Source organism: Pyrenophora tritici-repentis, chromosome 1, assembly GCF_003171515.1.
Source record: "Pyrenophora tritici-repentis strain M4 chromosome 1, whole genome shotgun sequence".
Taxonomy (NCBI): Eukaryota; Fungi; Ascomycota; class Dothideomycetes; order Pleosporales; family Pleosporaceae; genus Pyrenophora; species Pyrenophora tritici-repentis.
The window spans coordinates 7,174,347-7,189,217 of record NC_089390.1 but is presented as its reverse complement, the minus strand read 5'-3'; the positions used below and the strand labels follow the sequence as shown (position 1 = coordinate 7,189,217).

The window sequence follows — 14,871 nt, the reverse complement described above, 5'->3', positions numbered from 1 at the left end:
GGCTGGGTGAAGTAGACGATGTACACATTGTACCATATAGTCTCCGTGGATGTCATGATTGAGTATAAGACGAAAACGACGATAAATAAATGATAGAATTGTGATTGCAAACGAAGATGAATGAGCAGGTATAAATATAGTTGAAGCGGTGTAGAAATGTTGTGGCTGATGTGATTTTAGACCAACATAGGTGTACTTTTGCCATCTTTATAGTCAAATGCAGGAATAGTGAGTCTCGGAATTTAGACAGAAGCGCTGATCGAGCAGCCATGCAGTACAGAATTATATTTTGAAGTTGTTGTATTGGTTGAGGATTCTCAAGTGTTGTTGACTGTGCCGTATTAGACGCTGGGCTATCCTATCGAGGCTAGTGATGATCAAAAAGGACTTCTGACAAGCAGGGCATGTTACTGTATATATTAGACGGCTGTTTCAACAAGAATCTATTGGCCTGAGAGTCTTGGGAAGATTGATCAAGATTTCATAGAACAATGGAGAAGCATGATCCTCAAGCATGATGCTCGTGCCTGAAGAGCGGCGCAGCGGCAGCATGTACCAAGCTTGACAGTCAGAGAAGTCAACAAACAAAACAACCAACATTTGAGGCGTAGATGTTGATTGATTAGCTCATTTCTTAGGGTTACAGTTTGTTTGTTTGAGTTGATGAGACTGAAGAGCCAATTTTTGGTTGCTTGATTGATTGAATATTGATAGACTTAAGGTTCTGAAGGGACGTTTCTATGACAATTCTGCAGGCGGCTCTTCCCACGTTCCTATCGCAAACTCTTCCGTGAGCTCCTCATCAGTATGCTTTGCTGCTGTTGTCGTGCTTGGTGTTGTAAAACCTGCACGAGTCCACCGTTGCAAGCACACCAAAGCAGCCAGTAACTGCGCGCCAATTTTCCGCCTTTGTGGCTCAATTATATCGCCAGTTCCCGTAAAAACGCGCTCACAATCAGAGCTGGAGGCGGGTATAGTCAACACGTCGATCGCCAATCGTGAAAGATGTGGATACTTCGGCTTCAACGATAACCAGTACTGTACAGCTGTTGGACCCTCCTTGTGTTGATCAGACGTCCATATAGGCTCTTTTAACCAGCTATCGTACTCATCCTCCACCTCCATTGTATGCTCGCCGTCCTCATCTAGTATAGCGTCGATAGCGTCGTCAAAGCTGCTCATGGTAGGTTTTGGCGCAGGGGTTGGTGTTGTGGCAGCAGCGGCAGGCTTGTAGGCAGCCCAAACCCGCAGAAACTTCGCGTGCGCGGTGCTCAATTGTGTAGGTTTGTTGCGCCAGAAGCGCTTAGAGTATGTTTTATATCGTGGATATAGTGCCGTAGCTGCGTAGTAAATGGGACTTTGGAGGATCTTAGTAAAGTAATTGCTCGCTTTTCGCCTCGCGGCTCGCAGGTTGATCGGGATGTGATTTTCGGGCGCCTCAGATGGCTCGTGGTTGACCGATTCGTATGGCCGAAGGCGTGCATCCAGCTCAGTTATCACACTCTCAAATACTGGGATGACCTCGTAGAGTGCGCCAAAACGGCCACACTTGCCGCGGCCTTGGAGGCGATCTGTAGCAAACTTGAGCGGCTGCAGTATCGCCATGTACTCAGTAATCACCGCCCAGTCAGCCGCCGTAAGGCCGTCTGACCTCATCCACCGCGGCACATCAGGCAGCTTGTTTCCTCTAATAGCTGCCTGTTCGTCAGCCTGTTCAGTCTCGCGAATGTGGTACGTGGCGTATGCGTTGATAGCTTGTTGGAGCTGAACTCCGCGCTTAAAGCAGTCGTAATAGCTGTTCCAACGTGTAACACACGGCTTAATTGGCTCGCGAGTGCCGCCGCTGGCGCCTGTGGGCATGCTGTTAACTGCCTCGCGTTGGCAATCTTCAAAAATGCTCCACTGCTTCGGCGGGTTGATGTAGTTGATAATATCAAGATACACGCCAAGCGGTCCTTCTTTCCGCCACTCCTTCATGTAAAAATCCTCCATCTTTGTGTTCTCCAGGGCGTTGTTATACGCGTCAGCATCCCTCCCGAACATAATCGTTTGGCCAACAAGGTTAAGTATGTGGCAAGCGCAGCGGAGGCGGCGATCGGAGGCAGAAAAGTGGTACATCGCGGCGAGTTTGTTAACAGCGGTGTCGTTATTGTAAGCGTTATCGAGCACAAAGTAGCCGAGTTTGCTGCGATTGATGCTGAAGGATTGCAGGGATTTTGGTTACAGCGTCAGCTATCGCCTCACCAGTGTGGGCACCCACCAGCTGCGGCAGCGCGATGGGTAGGTCAACTATCGCGCCCTTACTGTTGGCGTAGTGAGCAACTACAGAAAAGAAGCCACGTTTGCCGCCTTTTGTCGTCCACCCATCGAAGCTTATATGTACCTTGCTCTCGGCTTCAGCCAACGCGCGCACCACCTGAGGTCGTAGCCAACTGTACAACCTCATCACGAACGCTGACACGCTGTTATGAGACCTCCATAACGCCGCCTCTGCCTCAGGATTAGCAAGCCTGATCATCTTGCGAAAAGCCGGCGTCTCAAACTCGCGGAGTGGTCTGTTGTTGTCGACCAGCCAGAGCGCAGCTGCTTGCCGAAATTCTTGTACGTCGAAGTTTCCTATAGTCTTGTACGCCTCTAGACTAAATTTGACACCGCTTAGAGCTGCCTGACGAAGTGATTGTTGTCCATGTTTGCGGAGAGGTTTGCTTAGGATTGGACCGTCTTTGCTGAGCCGATGACCAGGTTTATCAAGCTGGAGGTGCCCGTTGGCGGCAGTGGTTGACTTCGTTACTCGGTGTACACCATTAGGTAGCTTATGAATATGACAGTACTTGCACACAAAGTACAACTCATCTGGGTGGTGAGTACCCTCCTTCCAGACACGCCAGCCGTGTTGAAAAATCCAGCTTGCCTTGCCTCGTGGAGTGCTCAGCGGCGCGACAAACCCCTTTAATCGCGACCAATCGACGCCCTCAAAGTCGCGAAAATCGACGCTCACAGCGCTATCCTCCTCCACCGAAGCCTCAGTGGCAGCGCTAGAGAAAGCTAAAGGCTGTACAATAGAGTCCTCTGGCTTATCAAACATTAACTGCGACTCCCAGGCTGGCTCATCAGTGAGCCGAGAGGCTTGTGAGGCAGCCAAAATAGGCAGTGGTGATGCCCGCCGAGGGCGCTCCTCGGGTTGTTGTACAGGCTTACATGGCGGTTCAATAGCCCGTGTGGGCGGCTCGATAACTTCTGTAGGCGGCTCTGTAGGCGGATCCGGCGTACTTTCTGGCAGCTCTATCGGCTGGGTTGGCTGGCTGCCGTCACCCAACAGCGCCTTGAGCGTAGGTTTGCGCGTACGTTGTGCTCGCTTGAAGGGAGTATCAGCTTCTTCGGCAGCCTCGGGCTTGCGTTTTGCTGGTATAGAGGGCATGGATAAGGCTAAAAGTAAGCCGGAGCCGCGAGAAAGTAAGGTGTTGTTAAATGTTATAAGCCTGATGTCAGTAGCACTAGGAATGGAACATGTGTGAATCGTGTTGTGTATTGTGCTACAGGAATTGAGATCTATGTCTCTGCCAGCTAGCGTTGTGGGCGCTAAGCCTCGTACGTACTAGCCTGGAGTGAGTGAGAGATGGGATGGAACCTAGGTCATATAACTTTGTCAGATTTTTATGGATGGGATCAAGTGTATTGTCTGTCTCTGTCTACGGCTCTGTCTGTGGGAGGTGGCCTCGCCTCGGGCTTGGCAGTGCTAAGTCCCGGCGCTAGCCCTGGTTTGGGGGTCTCATGTCCTTCCCCAACCACCATCGGCTCGATCATGGAGCAAAACCTCGCCTCAATCTGACAAACTTACACGCGAGTAGGCTTAGTAAGCAAGATCCAACACTAAGAATTCGTCGTTGAGCAGCTATCCCAGAGGCCTCACCTAGGTATCCCCCTCCCTCGCTTACTATCAAACAACACCAATCCTATCAACATTTTGTTCTCAAGATTGGTTGATTGATTGACAGAAATACAGTGGCTAACTGTTGGTTAGTTGGTTGGCTCCGAATCAAACAAATCAAACAACAATATTGATGAGATATTGATTACTGACAACCTTGTTGACAGTCCAAGCGGCCCAACGGCTCAAGCAGCCACCTGAACGTTAAAGGCACTAATCAATTCAAGGCTGTAGAATCTCACTAAACAGGTGTTGTTACTATTTTTTATAGCGGAGTATAAGCCTAGGATACTTACCATGGCTACGTGGTTGACCATAACTAATCAGTAAATTACTCAATGTCACGGCGCTGACCCGAAGGATTGCGCCAAGAACTGCTTGGCGCAGATTGGCCGCAGCGATGCCGTGTGCTGCCTGCGCCCCCGGCGTCCGTAGAGCAAAACCCATGCATGAGATTTCATCACTCACTATTGTGTATTCTGTCAGTAAGCTGGTGCTACGCTCCAAGGTGCCCGAAAGTCCACCTCCGTCTGCGTTGCCGCCAACTCCACCACCTTCCTGCTACCATCAAGCTCGTCAAAATAACTCTCACCCCCAACAACACCATATTCATTAACCTGCCACACGCCATCAACGACCAAGAACTTCCAAAACGTCAGCACCTCCCTCAGAGTAGCCAGCGGCCTCACGCGCATCCATGGACACCACCCATTCTGATAAGTGAACAACGTGTCCCGCCTTTTGCCATGAACAAATAGCACCGCATCACCCCACTCCTCCTCAGGGTAAAGATACAACCCTGCCCTCCGCTCAAGGAGTACCAATCCGCGGCCCCAAAAGTTGTCAAATCTACGACTAGCTGGGTGTGCGACGGTCGTGTCGCTGGGGAATAGTAGTACGGGAGCGAAGTTGCGATCGCGATGGCACTCGCGTTGCGGATCATCGCTTGGCTTGTTACCGATGGCGAGTCTGCGTTCGCTGTTGATGGGTTCTTTGGCGTGGATTGCTTCGAACGTGGGGGAATTCCATGGATTGACTCCTGGGGCAATGTTCATAGTAGAATTGTTCGACGCACGCGCTTGTGTCAGGAATGCACGTTGAAACGGGTGATCGCACCACCGTTCCGCCACGGTTGTCTCGAAAAGAGTCGTAGTATCGCTTCTCTGCTCAGGTTGAACCGGCATTCGCTCTTCAATCGCAGCGACAAGCTCATCCCATGCATTCAGCGACTGTTGCAAGTCCCACTGGCCCCATGGCTGTAAGGACAACTCAGGTTCTACCCGCATCTTCCCCGCATCCCACATCATCAGCCAGCGCGATAAGATGTCCGCGAGAGGTAGTCATGAGTCCTCGGGCGGAAACCCGAGCGATGGGTCGATCCAACATGCTACTTCGCGCTCTTGATCGAAAAACAAGCCGCCCTCGTTTTCCATAGTGAGAGAGACGTCTTGGTAGAGAAGAATGAGCTCGTCTTCGTAGGCGGAGAATTGGGGCCATGAGCGGTATTGAAACAAGGACTGGGAGTTGGGGGGCTGGCAGAATGACGTTAGGGCTGTGGACTCTCCCTCTACGGGCCAGGATTTAATAGTAGCAAGAAATGTCTGAAAATCAGGTGAGAGACGGGTTCTTAATGAGTGTTCTGTGCTATGTGCTCTGAGAACGTCCTGTAGTGGCTGGATAGATGGGTTTGCTTCCTTAAGCCGCCGCACCAATTGATTATGTAAGGAGGCGCATTCGTTAGGGTTGAACTGTGATGTATCATCTTCAGACATGGCGAAGCACTGGGGTTTTTAGTTCAAAATGTATTATTTGGATGGAAATAACACGTAGGTTACGAGAAGTCCATCTTCCGTAAGATCTAACTTACCTAGCCGCCTACCTAGGTGTTTAGAAGTCACTATATGCGCCAGACACTGCTTACATACACTGTTAAGTATTCTATGCTACCTATGTAGTAGTGATACTAGATCCATCTAGCTCTTTTCCGGCACTTCCCCCTCGTATAACGAATCTTTACAGGACTCCGCCGCCATCTACGAACTTACACGAGGTAGTTCAACCCCTAATTAGATGTAGCACAAGCTCACCGTATTTTACACGCCTGATTAGGAATCAAGCCTACCAATCGACTTGATGATCGCCACGTCACAAGTCTGCTAAGGATAAAAGCTGGTATCTCTACAATAGCGTCGGTGAAATTTTAATTCGCAATTAAAAACTGTGGGGCAGGGCTCGATATGTACAAAAAGGTATTCCCTAACCTATCATTATCATCTACACATTATCACCACAATCATCAAGCTTCTAAGATTGTTTACAACACCAAGAGTTTTAATACCCATACCCATACCAATACGATGAGGATGCAGTTCCTTACCCAAATCTTTACTGTCGATGTGTTTCTGGCTGTTAGCACCAATGCAGCCCAATGCAGAATATTTCTCGGTATGTACTCTATTAGAAATTAACCACAATGACTGCTGCTAACAAGTCATAGAAACATGCGGCGCCGGCCTAACGCCCTGCTGCACTGACATGGGACTAATTTGTCAACGCTCTCTCAATGAACCCTGGCGTTCATACTGCCATAGACTCTGATGATAGCCCATCTCGGTTCACACGACACACTGTGAACTACATCTCACCTGACTAAGGGTCGCCATCACTTATCTCGGTGGTGTATATATAGTCGCTCGCTATAGCTCACTTGATACAAAAACCTTCTTACCAGCTTCGATTATTGAGACGACTAACCAACTCAAGAAAGGGGCTGAGGTGATGCTGCTCTCAGCTGAGCTGATGTGCCGTAAGGGGCGTGACCCCATGGCCGCATCGATAGCGATACGCAGATGACTGATCAAAAAGATGCCTAGTAAGAGAGTGGATTCGATAAAGAGTTACAAAATGACATCGTATCTTCTCACGAGATGGCAGCAGTTCCGTACACGTATACGCGACAAAGCCACCACACCAGCTCGCAATCTATTATATCTCTCTTCCCAATCCCACTCTATACAGCCGCCTCCAAATCAACCCAACACTTAGCAACCCTCTGTTTTGCCTTGGCAAACGGCTTCTTCCCCTCCTTAGTCTCCAACGTCTCAGTATCAAACTCACTCACCACCGTCCCCTTGAACGGCGCCTGCGCACCTTTACTCCAAACATGCGTCACAGCATCGGCAAGACACTCAATCTGAACCCCTCTGTACCCCATGGCCGCCGCCTCACGCTGCAGCCACCTCGCTGTCGCAGCCATGATACCCTCGCCCTCGTAGTCCTGCCGCGTAGACGTCGCATTGCGCATAAGAACCTGTCCCGGAGCCGTGGGTTGCCAGTCTTCTGGGGCGCGAGGGTCGCGCTCTGCGAGGGTGCCGTATAAGACTTCGAATTCGGGCCACGCACGTACGATAGGCTCCATTTTGTGGTGGTCGAGCGGGTAGAAGCCGTCGTAGGATAAGACGATGGAGACCAAAGGAAAATCCATTTGTTCGAGCAATCTGTTGCCTTCGGCTTCCCGGCCTTGTGTCTTTTCCACGCTGGCTGATGGGTCTTCGTCGACGTCCCAGTAGAGCTTTCCGCCAAGTTTTTGCGCTTCTGCGGTTTTGTACTTGTATTCCGTGTCGAATACACCGTAGGAGAGGCCAGAGTCGATTTGATACTCTACTAGATAGGCGCATGGGGTACACATCTCTTTTGCCCACTTTGCCATTACCCGGTCCGGCCAGTTGGCACCCCAGACAGGGTTGCGGAAGGCATGGCTGTGAAGGACAATGGCCATGGCCCAGGGAGCGTGTTTTGGTTCCAGTTTGCGAATTTCATAACGCGGCTTGAGGGCAGATGGGTTCGAGGGATTGGGGACTGCGGTGTTGGTTGCTTCTTTGGCCATGGTTGCGTTTTCTCCCGATCAAGAGTCGACGTTTGGTAGGGTAGCAGGTTAGAATTGGATGTCGTAAGTTACAACTGTTGGTATGCGCTTTCCTTTTCGGAGATGAACTTGAAGCAAGAAAAGATAGACACAGAAGCAGCTTACTGTCTCTTACGTCGCGCTAAGGAAAATGTTGAGATGCTTCAAAGGCTGGCAATCTTCTCCCGGACATTGACTAGCGAAGCGACAGATGCGGATACCCGCTTATAAGCACTGCACTGTTGTCGCCAGCATCGCCATGATTGTAACAGAGCTAGCCCCGATTGGAATGTTGCGAGACTGCCCTTGCCATTTTGGGGAAATAAAGGTAGTACAGTGTGCGCGCTTGGAAGAAGCACTCGCCTAATATAGTCAAGCGCCACACGCCCCCGTCAACGCCCGTCATGCTTTTCGCCCACAGAACCGAGTATGACACGCATGTGAGATAAATTGCCATGTGCGCTAAAACAGATTGCACCGGTCCGAGCTAGCGGAGTTGGGAGCAGAATATGCAAAACACCAGTGGTCTCATAACAGTCGCTTGAAGGGTTTGAGCGTGCTGAAGACATTTCAAGGTCACCATCACCAAGTCCTGTGTCACTGGTAGCATCGCTGGTGGCAACGCTAATATATTACACGCCGCCGGACAATACACGGGCAGTGTGCGCGAGCGGAAGGATGACTACGCCGCTCACACTAACCCTTTACCCTCTTGCAACAGCTTAATTCCCAATTCCTTAAGCTTGAACTTCTGGATCTTTCCACTTGCTGTCTTGGGGTAGTTGTTTACCCAGAAGACGTATTTTGGCACTTTTGAGCGTACTGTCAGTAATACTTTCGAAATCAACGTGGAATATAAACTTACCCAAATGGTGACTGAGTCTTTCCCGGACCCAACTTCTCACCTCGTCCGCTGTCACGTTCCCATCCTCTCCTTCATGCTTGACCACAAATGCAGCCACGACCTCGCCATAACGTTCATCCGGCAGCCCTACAACACTGACCTCGCTAGTAGCCGGATGGGCGAAGAGACAATTTTCCACCTCTAATGGATGTATGTTCTCGCCGCCTTTGATGATCAGGTCTTTTATCCTGCCTGTAATTTTGATATACCCTTCCGCGTCCATTGATGCCTCATCTCCGGTATGCATCCACATTCTGCCCTCTTCATCTGGCTGCAGGACTTCCTGTGTGCGTGCGACATCGCCCCAATATCCCTTCATGAGCAGATAGCCCGAGACAGCTAGCTCACCGCGCTGGCCCACGGCCAGAGTGCGTGACCAGTCTGCGGGATCGACAACTTTGGCGCGGACGTGTGGAAGGAGACGGCCTACGCTGTTGATACGCTTTTCGATGGGATCTTCGGTAGTAGTCATGGCAGAAACGGGGCTTGTCTCTGTCATACCGTAGCATATCGTGAGTTCCGTCAAGTTCAGATTCTTGTGCAATTTACGCATAAGCTCCGATGGAATCGCTGAGCCCGCCGCAATGCCCGTCCTCAGGTGTTCAAAGCCTTCTCGCGGGACAGTGCCATGGGAAAGGAGCTCAAGTTCAGCTACAAACATTGTGGGGACGCCGTATAGGGCTGTGCATTTGTACTCGCGGACAGCTTCTAGAGTTGCGAGGGCGTTGAAGGCTTCAGTGGGAAACACTATGGCGCTGCCGTGCGTGGCTGTAGCCATGTAACCCAGAATACAACCAAAGCAGCTATAAACTGTCAGATACCGGACCATGAGCGGTGCAGGGAAACTGACTGAAACAATGGAGGCGGACAGCACACAACGTCGTTTGTTGTCAAAAGCATCCTATCACCAATGGAAAAGCCATTATTCAAGATACTTCGATGCGTCAAACACGCAGCTTTCGGCATGCTCGTTGTGCCGGACGTGAATTGGATATTGATGTTATCCTGTGGGCTCAGCCCCTGATCCTCCAATGCGTTGTCCGTCGCACCATCTTCCAAGATGTTCTCATATCTTCCTATGCTCCTGTACTCGTCCAGATCTATCCTACCTCGCGCATTGTCTACCAGCACCACATTTCTTAGTGATGGAACTAGTTCCGATTCGATCTTGGAGCCAGCAAGATTGGGTACTAAATGTGTGAGCAGCGGAATGTTGGGACGTGGGTCCTTGCGAGGACTATTCGTCTCAGCCCCAATTATGAGCAGCGTGGCGTCTAGGTGGTTGATGGCGTTGAGGACTTGGGGTGCGTTGAAGGAGGGGTTCAACGGTACCTGCATACTGTCAGTCTCCAATGGTAATTTGGTTCCATGGAACCGCGCATACCAATATCGCACCTAGCTTGAAGAGCGCATAGGTAAGGGTAGCAAACTCGGCATTGTTTCCCAGGCTCACAGCAACTCTGTCACCCTTCTTCACCCCAAGTTTCTGTAATCCTCTTGCAAGTCTATTCGAGTCGCGATCTAGAGCATCATACGTCAAGCGTATGCGCTGGTGGTGTGATATAACCCTACTCAAGTATCAGCCCAACACAAGCATGTGTCGTTTGGAGCGGAATGGCACGAACGCGTCACGGTCACCGTATTGCTTCACAATACCTGCGAAATGTTGGGGTACAGTTTGCTCGAGTAGCGGCGGCTGTCACATTGTTAGCCAAGATGTGATGTAATTGGAAGCTTGAGACATGCCTCGGTAGGTCCGACGCTGTATGCTTGGGTAAGGAGGCCTCGTCGCGTGTAGTGGAACTGCTTAGGCAATCTTACAGCGCGAGCAAATAGCGACCGCAGCATTTTCATCCTGAGAATACATTGGAAGTAAGGACAAGCGCACGAGCAGCATGCACACGTATTCCTGTGGAGATGGAAGACTTTAGTCTTCGGAACTGAGCCGCGGGCCACACAGCATGTTTGCGGGGTAGTTCCGAGCTGACGCCCCTCACGCGCCCGTAGCCACGAACAAGCTACATTCAAATGTCGCAAATATGCAACATGGAAAGGGAAACAAGTATGTGCAACCTATCTGTATTTCAAACTCACACTGACGCGCTCCCGGCTTTGTAGAAATATGTGTTTGCTGTGAAGGCGCAAAGTCGCTAGTACCTGACCTGCCCAGTCCCAACAAGAGAGTACTATACTAACATGGCTACCTCAACTCCATAGAAAACTTGAAACGCTGCAAATATCTAGAATCTATAGTACTACCGTTGAGAAGCCTCAAACTCTAGCACCTTTCTACTAGCATCACTCGCCGATCGATTTCTCGTCGTCTCTACAGTCTCACCTGCAGTACCTGGTGATAGTAGATCGGGTAGCACTTCAGCCTTGGATACGCCCACATCGGCCGTCTCGGCACCTTCGAGCAAATCCAGATCCTTCGCATCAACATCTTCCTCATCTTCCTCATCCTCCCGTCCGTGCTTGGCCTCCTTGTCCAATTCTTTCTGCGCTTCGTCGTATCGTCTCCTGACTTCTGTCGCGACACGCATTCCATCATTAACAATATTGTCGAGCATACCTCGAAGGCCTTTGCCAGGTGGCACCACGCCTGCGCCAGCACCACCAACCACACCACTGAGACCACTAGTGCTGCCATGCCTTCCGGCGTTGGCAAAAGTGGTGAGATTGTGGAAGCTCGAAGCGGAAGGAAGCGTCTCATCAGCGAGACGGAATGAGGAAGAGAATCCGACCTCGAAAAAGTTCAATAGTGCCTCATCTGCCAGAATGACCATGCGGAACGTCGGCAGGGTTATGTGTAAAGGCTTGTTAGGGTCTAAAGCGAGGTTTGCAATCTTGGCTTTCTCATCGCGCTCAGCAATCTCTGATGCTGTTGTGTGGTTTGAGGGTGTTGGTGATAGTGGGCTCTTGGCCAACTTATCAAAGCTTGTGCTTGTAGCTTTGGGCGTGCCAGGCTCGGAGCCAAAGTCGATGAGATCGTCTTCATCATCGTCACCGATGGCAAACTTATCCACGTCGTCCTTGAGCTCGTCCACCCCTCGGTTGGTCTGATTAGACGGATGGTCAGGGTCAGCGTATTCGAAGCAGTTACGAATGAATGCAGATACACTGCTCAGGAATTGTTCGTCGCGACCGGCCCGCTCCGCACTTGTTTCCAGGCTCACGTCAAGCGAGGAAGCAGACGGACTTTGGACTCCTCTTCGCGACAAAAACAAGAGAGCTTCCGAGATTCTCAGAATTCCCTCGCGGTCTACTCTTCCATCACCGTCGTCATCGTAGAGCTCGAAGAAATAGCTGATATTGGACATGATGTCCTTGGTACCTTTGACGTGGGCAAACCCGGTGACGACATTCTGCAACGATAGTGAGTCTGTCATGTCTACATCCCAGCGTCGGAACAAGCGTCGCATGAATTCATGATCTGCAGGCTCCGGCCCTGATCCCCATGGTGACATTGGCGGTCGCTTTTTCATGCTATTACCAAAGTACGAATGTGTAGCCTGGTTTGTTGAACTCTCAGATGGCGGGCTTGGCGAATCAGTAATTGCCCATTTGGCGATGCCTAGAGATGTGTCAGCAAATACAAGGAAAGCCCGTGTTGAAAAGCTCACCGGCGAGGAATTCTCTGAAGGCATCGTAGTCCATCTGTGTAGGACTAGGCCCCAGGGCTACACGACCCTTCTCCGCGTTGGCAGCAATACCGGTGACGACCTCAGTTGCCTTCATCCTGCTCGCCTTCGCTTTGCGCTCGGCCTCTTGTTGCATAATCTCAGCTCGTTGCTGGCGTTCATACAGTACCGCATAGAATTTGTCATACAAGAAGCTAAGATCATTGACGCTTAGTTTCTTGCTGTCTGAAGCCAGATTTCGTATTGATGTGCGCTTAGCAAAGCTCTCAATGTTCTCTAGCACGGCGTCCTTGTGCTTCGCCCGTTGCTCCGAGATTGTGTTTTGTGTGATCCCGGCAAACTCCTTGAAGGCTACGACCATGAGCTCTTGGAAGCGCGTCACGGCTCGTAGTTTGGGGTTGTCTGATTTTGGATGAGCTGATTCGTCGAGTCTCGAAAAGTACGACTTCAAGACTGATATGAAAGCGCCATCATCAGTAGTATCGAGTAGCTCCTCGCCGTTGATGCGTAAGATAGCCAGGCCGATTTGGAACAGAACTTTTGGGCCTTCGAGAAAGAAGACATCAAGAACGCGGAAAGCAAAGATTAAAGGCATAGAGTTAATATAGAGCGAGAGAAACCAGGGCAGAGAAACAACGGACAACTGCACGTCTGACTTGACGAGATGGTCCCATAGTATGGGCATGGTCTTTTCAACAAGTGATTCGAAAACCTTCTGGTCCAGTAGGGTGCCGTACATGGTTTGCGAGTAGTACCCGGGCAGAAGGCGATCACACAGCACGGAAAGGAGGAAGAAGGCCTGAGATTCGGACATGTATCTTTTCTTGTTAGATGAGTTGAGCTGCAAATCATAGGACGTACATACATGAGCAATGCTGCGACCACAATGTTCATCGCCTGGCAGTAGCCAACCTCTTCGTTGGTCCAGCTGTATGCAGTCAAGACTCTCCGGAGCCGACCGATGCCCTCTTCACTCTGGAAACCAGGGTATTCTGGCAGACTTCTGTTGAGATCTTTTTCAATCTCGTCTATGGCCAGTGACTCTCTCCCAGAGTACATTTGTAGCGTTTCGGTGTAAAGGTTGGGGTTCTGCAGGCGCAAGAAGAAGGCACCCGATGTGAGCTCCCACATCTCACCGCGCAGGCGATTGGGTAGACCGACGCGAATAAGTTTGTGGAAAGTGGGTTGCCGAATGAGGGTCGCGCTTCGGCCGTTATCTACTACAGGTTAACACGGCGGCATGTTATAGTCAGGGGGACTTACCTTTCAGATACTCGCGCCATAACCGTATCTTGGTCGCATCCCTCAGTTTTCGGGCATTGCCGGGGTACCTGAACAGCACGCCCAGGCCGGTGTCTGGGTGCTCTTTGGCCTGCTTCCCATTGTCCCCAGCCTTCTTCTCCTCGGCGTCTGTGAGCAGATACTCCGAGTAACACTGGCCCACTACCTTGCGCAGGTTCTCTACGTCCTTGACGCCTTCTCTCAGCCCTTTCTTGAGACCATCGCAGAAGCGCTCACATGCCTGGCGCGACCCCGCGAGCTGGATGGTAAGCTTCTGACCAGCGGGCGTCTGTGTGGCCGAGTCGGGAATACCATTCCAGGTGGTGATTGCGAGCGCAAACATGTAGCTCTGGCTATGCAGTCGTTCTACCCGCCGTATGCCGCATAGTGGTAGTGTGAAACCATTTCCCGCAGGCCCCGCCCCATGCGTCTGCCCCGTGAAGGTGCTGGACGCGCTCAAGCTGGCTGTGTTGGCGAAGCTGGAGCCCTGGGTGGAGAAGCAGAGATACTTCTCGCTGAGGTGCAGCTTCCCTACATAGTGGTTGCCCTGGCTGCGCTCCTTGTCGGCGCTGACGTCGCCGGCGCCCCTCGTGGAGTGGTGGGGCTGAAGGGTAAGCTCGGCGGTGATCTCTTGAAGTGGATTTTGCGAGTCGGGCAGCCTGAATTGGTAGCGGAAAAGGGTGGCTTTGGAGGGTCGGCGGTCTGACGATGCGGGCGCGGCGATGTTGTGGAGCGTAGGTTCGATGTACTGCTGGGCCTTCTGCACCAAATTCGAGATGTTGAACATGGCTTCGGGCCGGCCAGAGAGCAAAAAAGGGAGAGTCGACTATGCAGATTTCAGTCACTGCTGGCACCTCATTGCGCTACAGGAGCAACGCTCGTGGATTGACGTCGAGAACGGGAGCTTTATGCACGTCTAGAGCTGGTGGAGCGGGAGTCTCGCACCGCACCGCCACAGCGAGCGCCGCATCGAGGCTGAAATGCGGGGCTGACTAAGACGGCTTGCCATAGTTTGCGACAATGCTCTCCCTTCCCGTCGCGACCAAGACACTTTTTGCATTACTGAGCTAGTTTTTGGTTTTACATTTGGTACATTGCTGACCTTCACTAGGTGAAGGCTTAAAGTTGTGTCATGCCTTGCACATTGTCCTCGCACCAACGCCGGTATCTGGTCCTGCCTTTACTGGCCAACTTCGCATAGCTGCATCATCGT

General features: G+C 51.2%; 7 protein-coding genes across 7 annotated transcripts; all 7 read right to left on the bottom strand.

Moving 5' to 3' along the window:
- Positions 1 to 738: 738 nt before the first annotated feature.
- Positions 739 to 1,992, bottom strand: PtrM4_027890 (Dimer-Tnp-hAT domain containing protein; the record flags this gene model as incomplete). The annotated part of the gene is made up of 1 exon (XM_066103777.1): positions 739 to 1,992. The coding sequence occupies one exon, from the start codon at positions 1,990 to 1,992 to the stop codon at positions 739 to 741; it is 1,254 nt and encodes a 417-aa protein (XP_065965979.1).
- Positions 1,993 to 2,158: 166 nt separating this feature from the next.
- On the bottom strand, positions 2,159 to 3,418 carry PtrM4_027880 (Atrophin-1 domain containing protein; the record flags this gene model as incomplete). The annotated part of the gene is made up of 1 exon (XM_066103776.1): positions 2,159 to 3,418. The coding sequence occupies one exon, from the start codon at positions 3,416 to 3,418 to the stop codon at positions 2,159 to 2,161; it is 1,260 nt and encodes a 419-aa protein (XP_065965978.1).
- Positions 3,419 to 4,410: 992 nt separating this feature from the next.
- Positions 4,411 to 5,214, bottom strand: PtrM4_027870 (uncharacterized protein; the record flags this gene model as incomplete). The annotated part of the gene is made up of 1 exon (XM_001932499.1): positions 4,411 to 5,214. The coding sequence occupies one exon, from the start codon at positions 5,212 to 5,214 to the stop codon at positions 4,411 to 4,413; it is 804 nt and encodes a 267-aa protein (XP_001932534.1).
- A 54-nt stretch (positions 5,215 to 5,268) lies between these two features.
- PtrM4_027860 (uncharacterized protein) lies at positions 5,269 to 5,700 on the bottom strand (the record flags this gene model as incomplete). The annotated part of the gene is made up of 1 exon (XM_066103775.1): positions 5,269 to 5,700. The coding sequence occupies one exon, from the start codon at positions 5,698 to 5,700 to the stop codon at positions 5,269 to 5,271; it is 432 nt and encodes a 143-aa protein (XP_065965977.1).
- Positions 5,701 to 6,938: 1,238 nt separating this feature from the next.
- On the bottom strand, positions 6,939 to 7,814 carry PtrM4_027850 (uncharacterized protein; the record flags this gene model as incomplete). The annotated part of the gene is made up of 1 exon (XM_001932498.1): positions 6,939 to 7,814. The coding sequence occupies one exon, from the start codon at positions 7,812 to 7,814 to the stop codon at positions 6,939 to 6,941; it is 876 nt and encodes a 291-aa protein (XP_001932533.1).
- Positions 7,815 to 8,523: 709 nt separating this feature from the next.
- PtrM4_027840 (uncharacterized protein) lies at positions 8,524 to 10,584 on the bottom strand (the record flags this gene model as incomplete). Its single annotated transcript, XM_001932497.2, has 6 exons — positions 8,524 to 8,642; positions 8,698 to 9,539; positions 9,587 to 10,068; positions 10,121 to 10,304; positions 10,362 to 10,432; positions 10,498 to 10,584. 6 exons carry the CDS (start codon positions 10,582 to 10,584, stop codon positions 8,524 to 8,526), a joined length of 1,785 nt encoding a protein of 594 aa, XP_001932532.2.
- Positions 10,585 to 10,991: 407 nt separating this feature from the next.
- On the bottom strand, positions 10,992 to 14,445 carry PtrM4_027830 (uncharacterized protein; the record flags this gene model as incomplete). Its single annotated transcript, XM_001932496.2, has 4 exons — positions 10,992 to 12,310; positions 12,360 to 13,195; positions 13,243 to 13,594; positions 13,641 to 14,445. 4 exons carry the CDS (start codon positions 14,443 to 14,445, stop codon positions 10,992 to 10,994), a joined length of 3,312 nt encoding a protein of 1,103 aa, XP_001932531.1.
- Between the last annotated feature and the right edge of the window lie 426 nt (positions 14,446 to 14,871).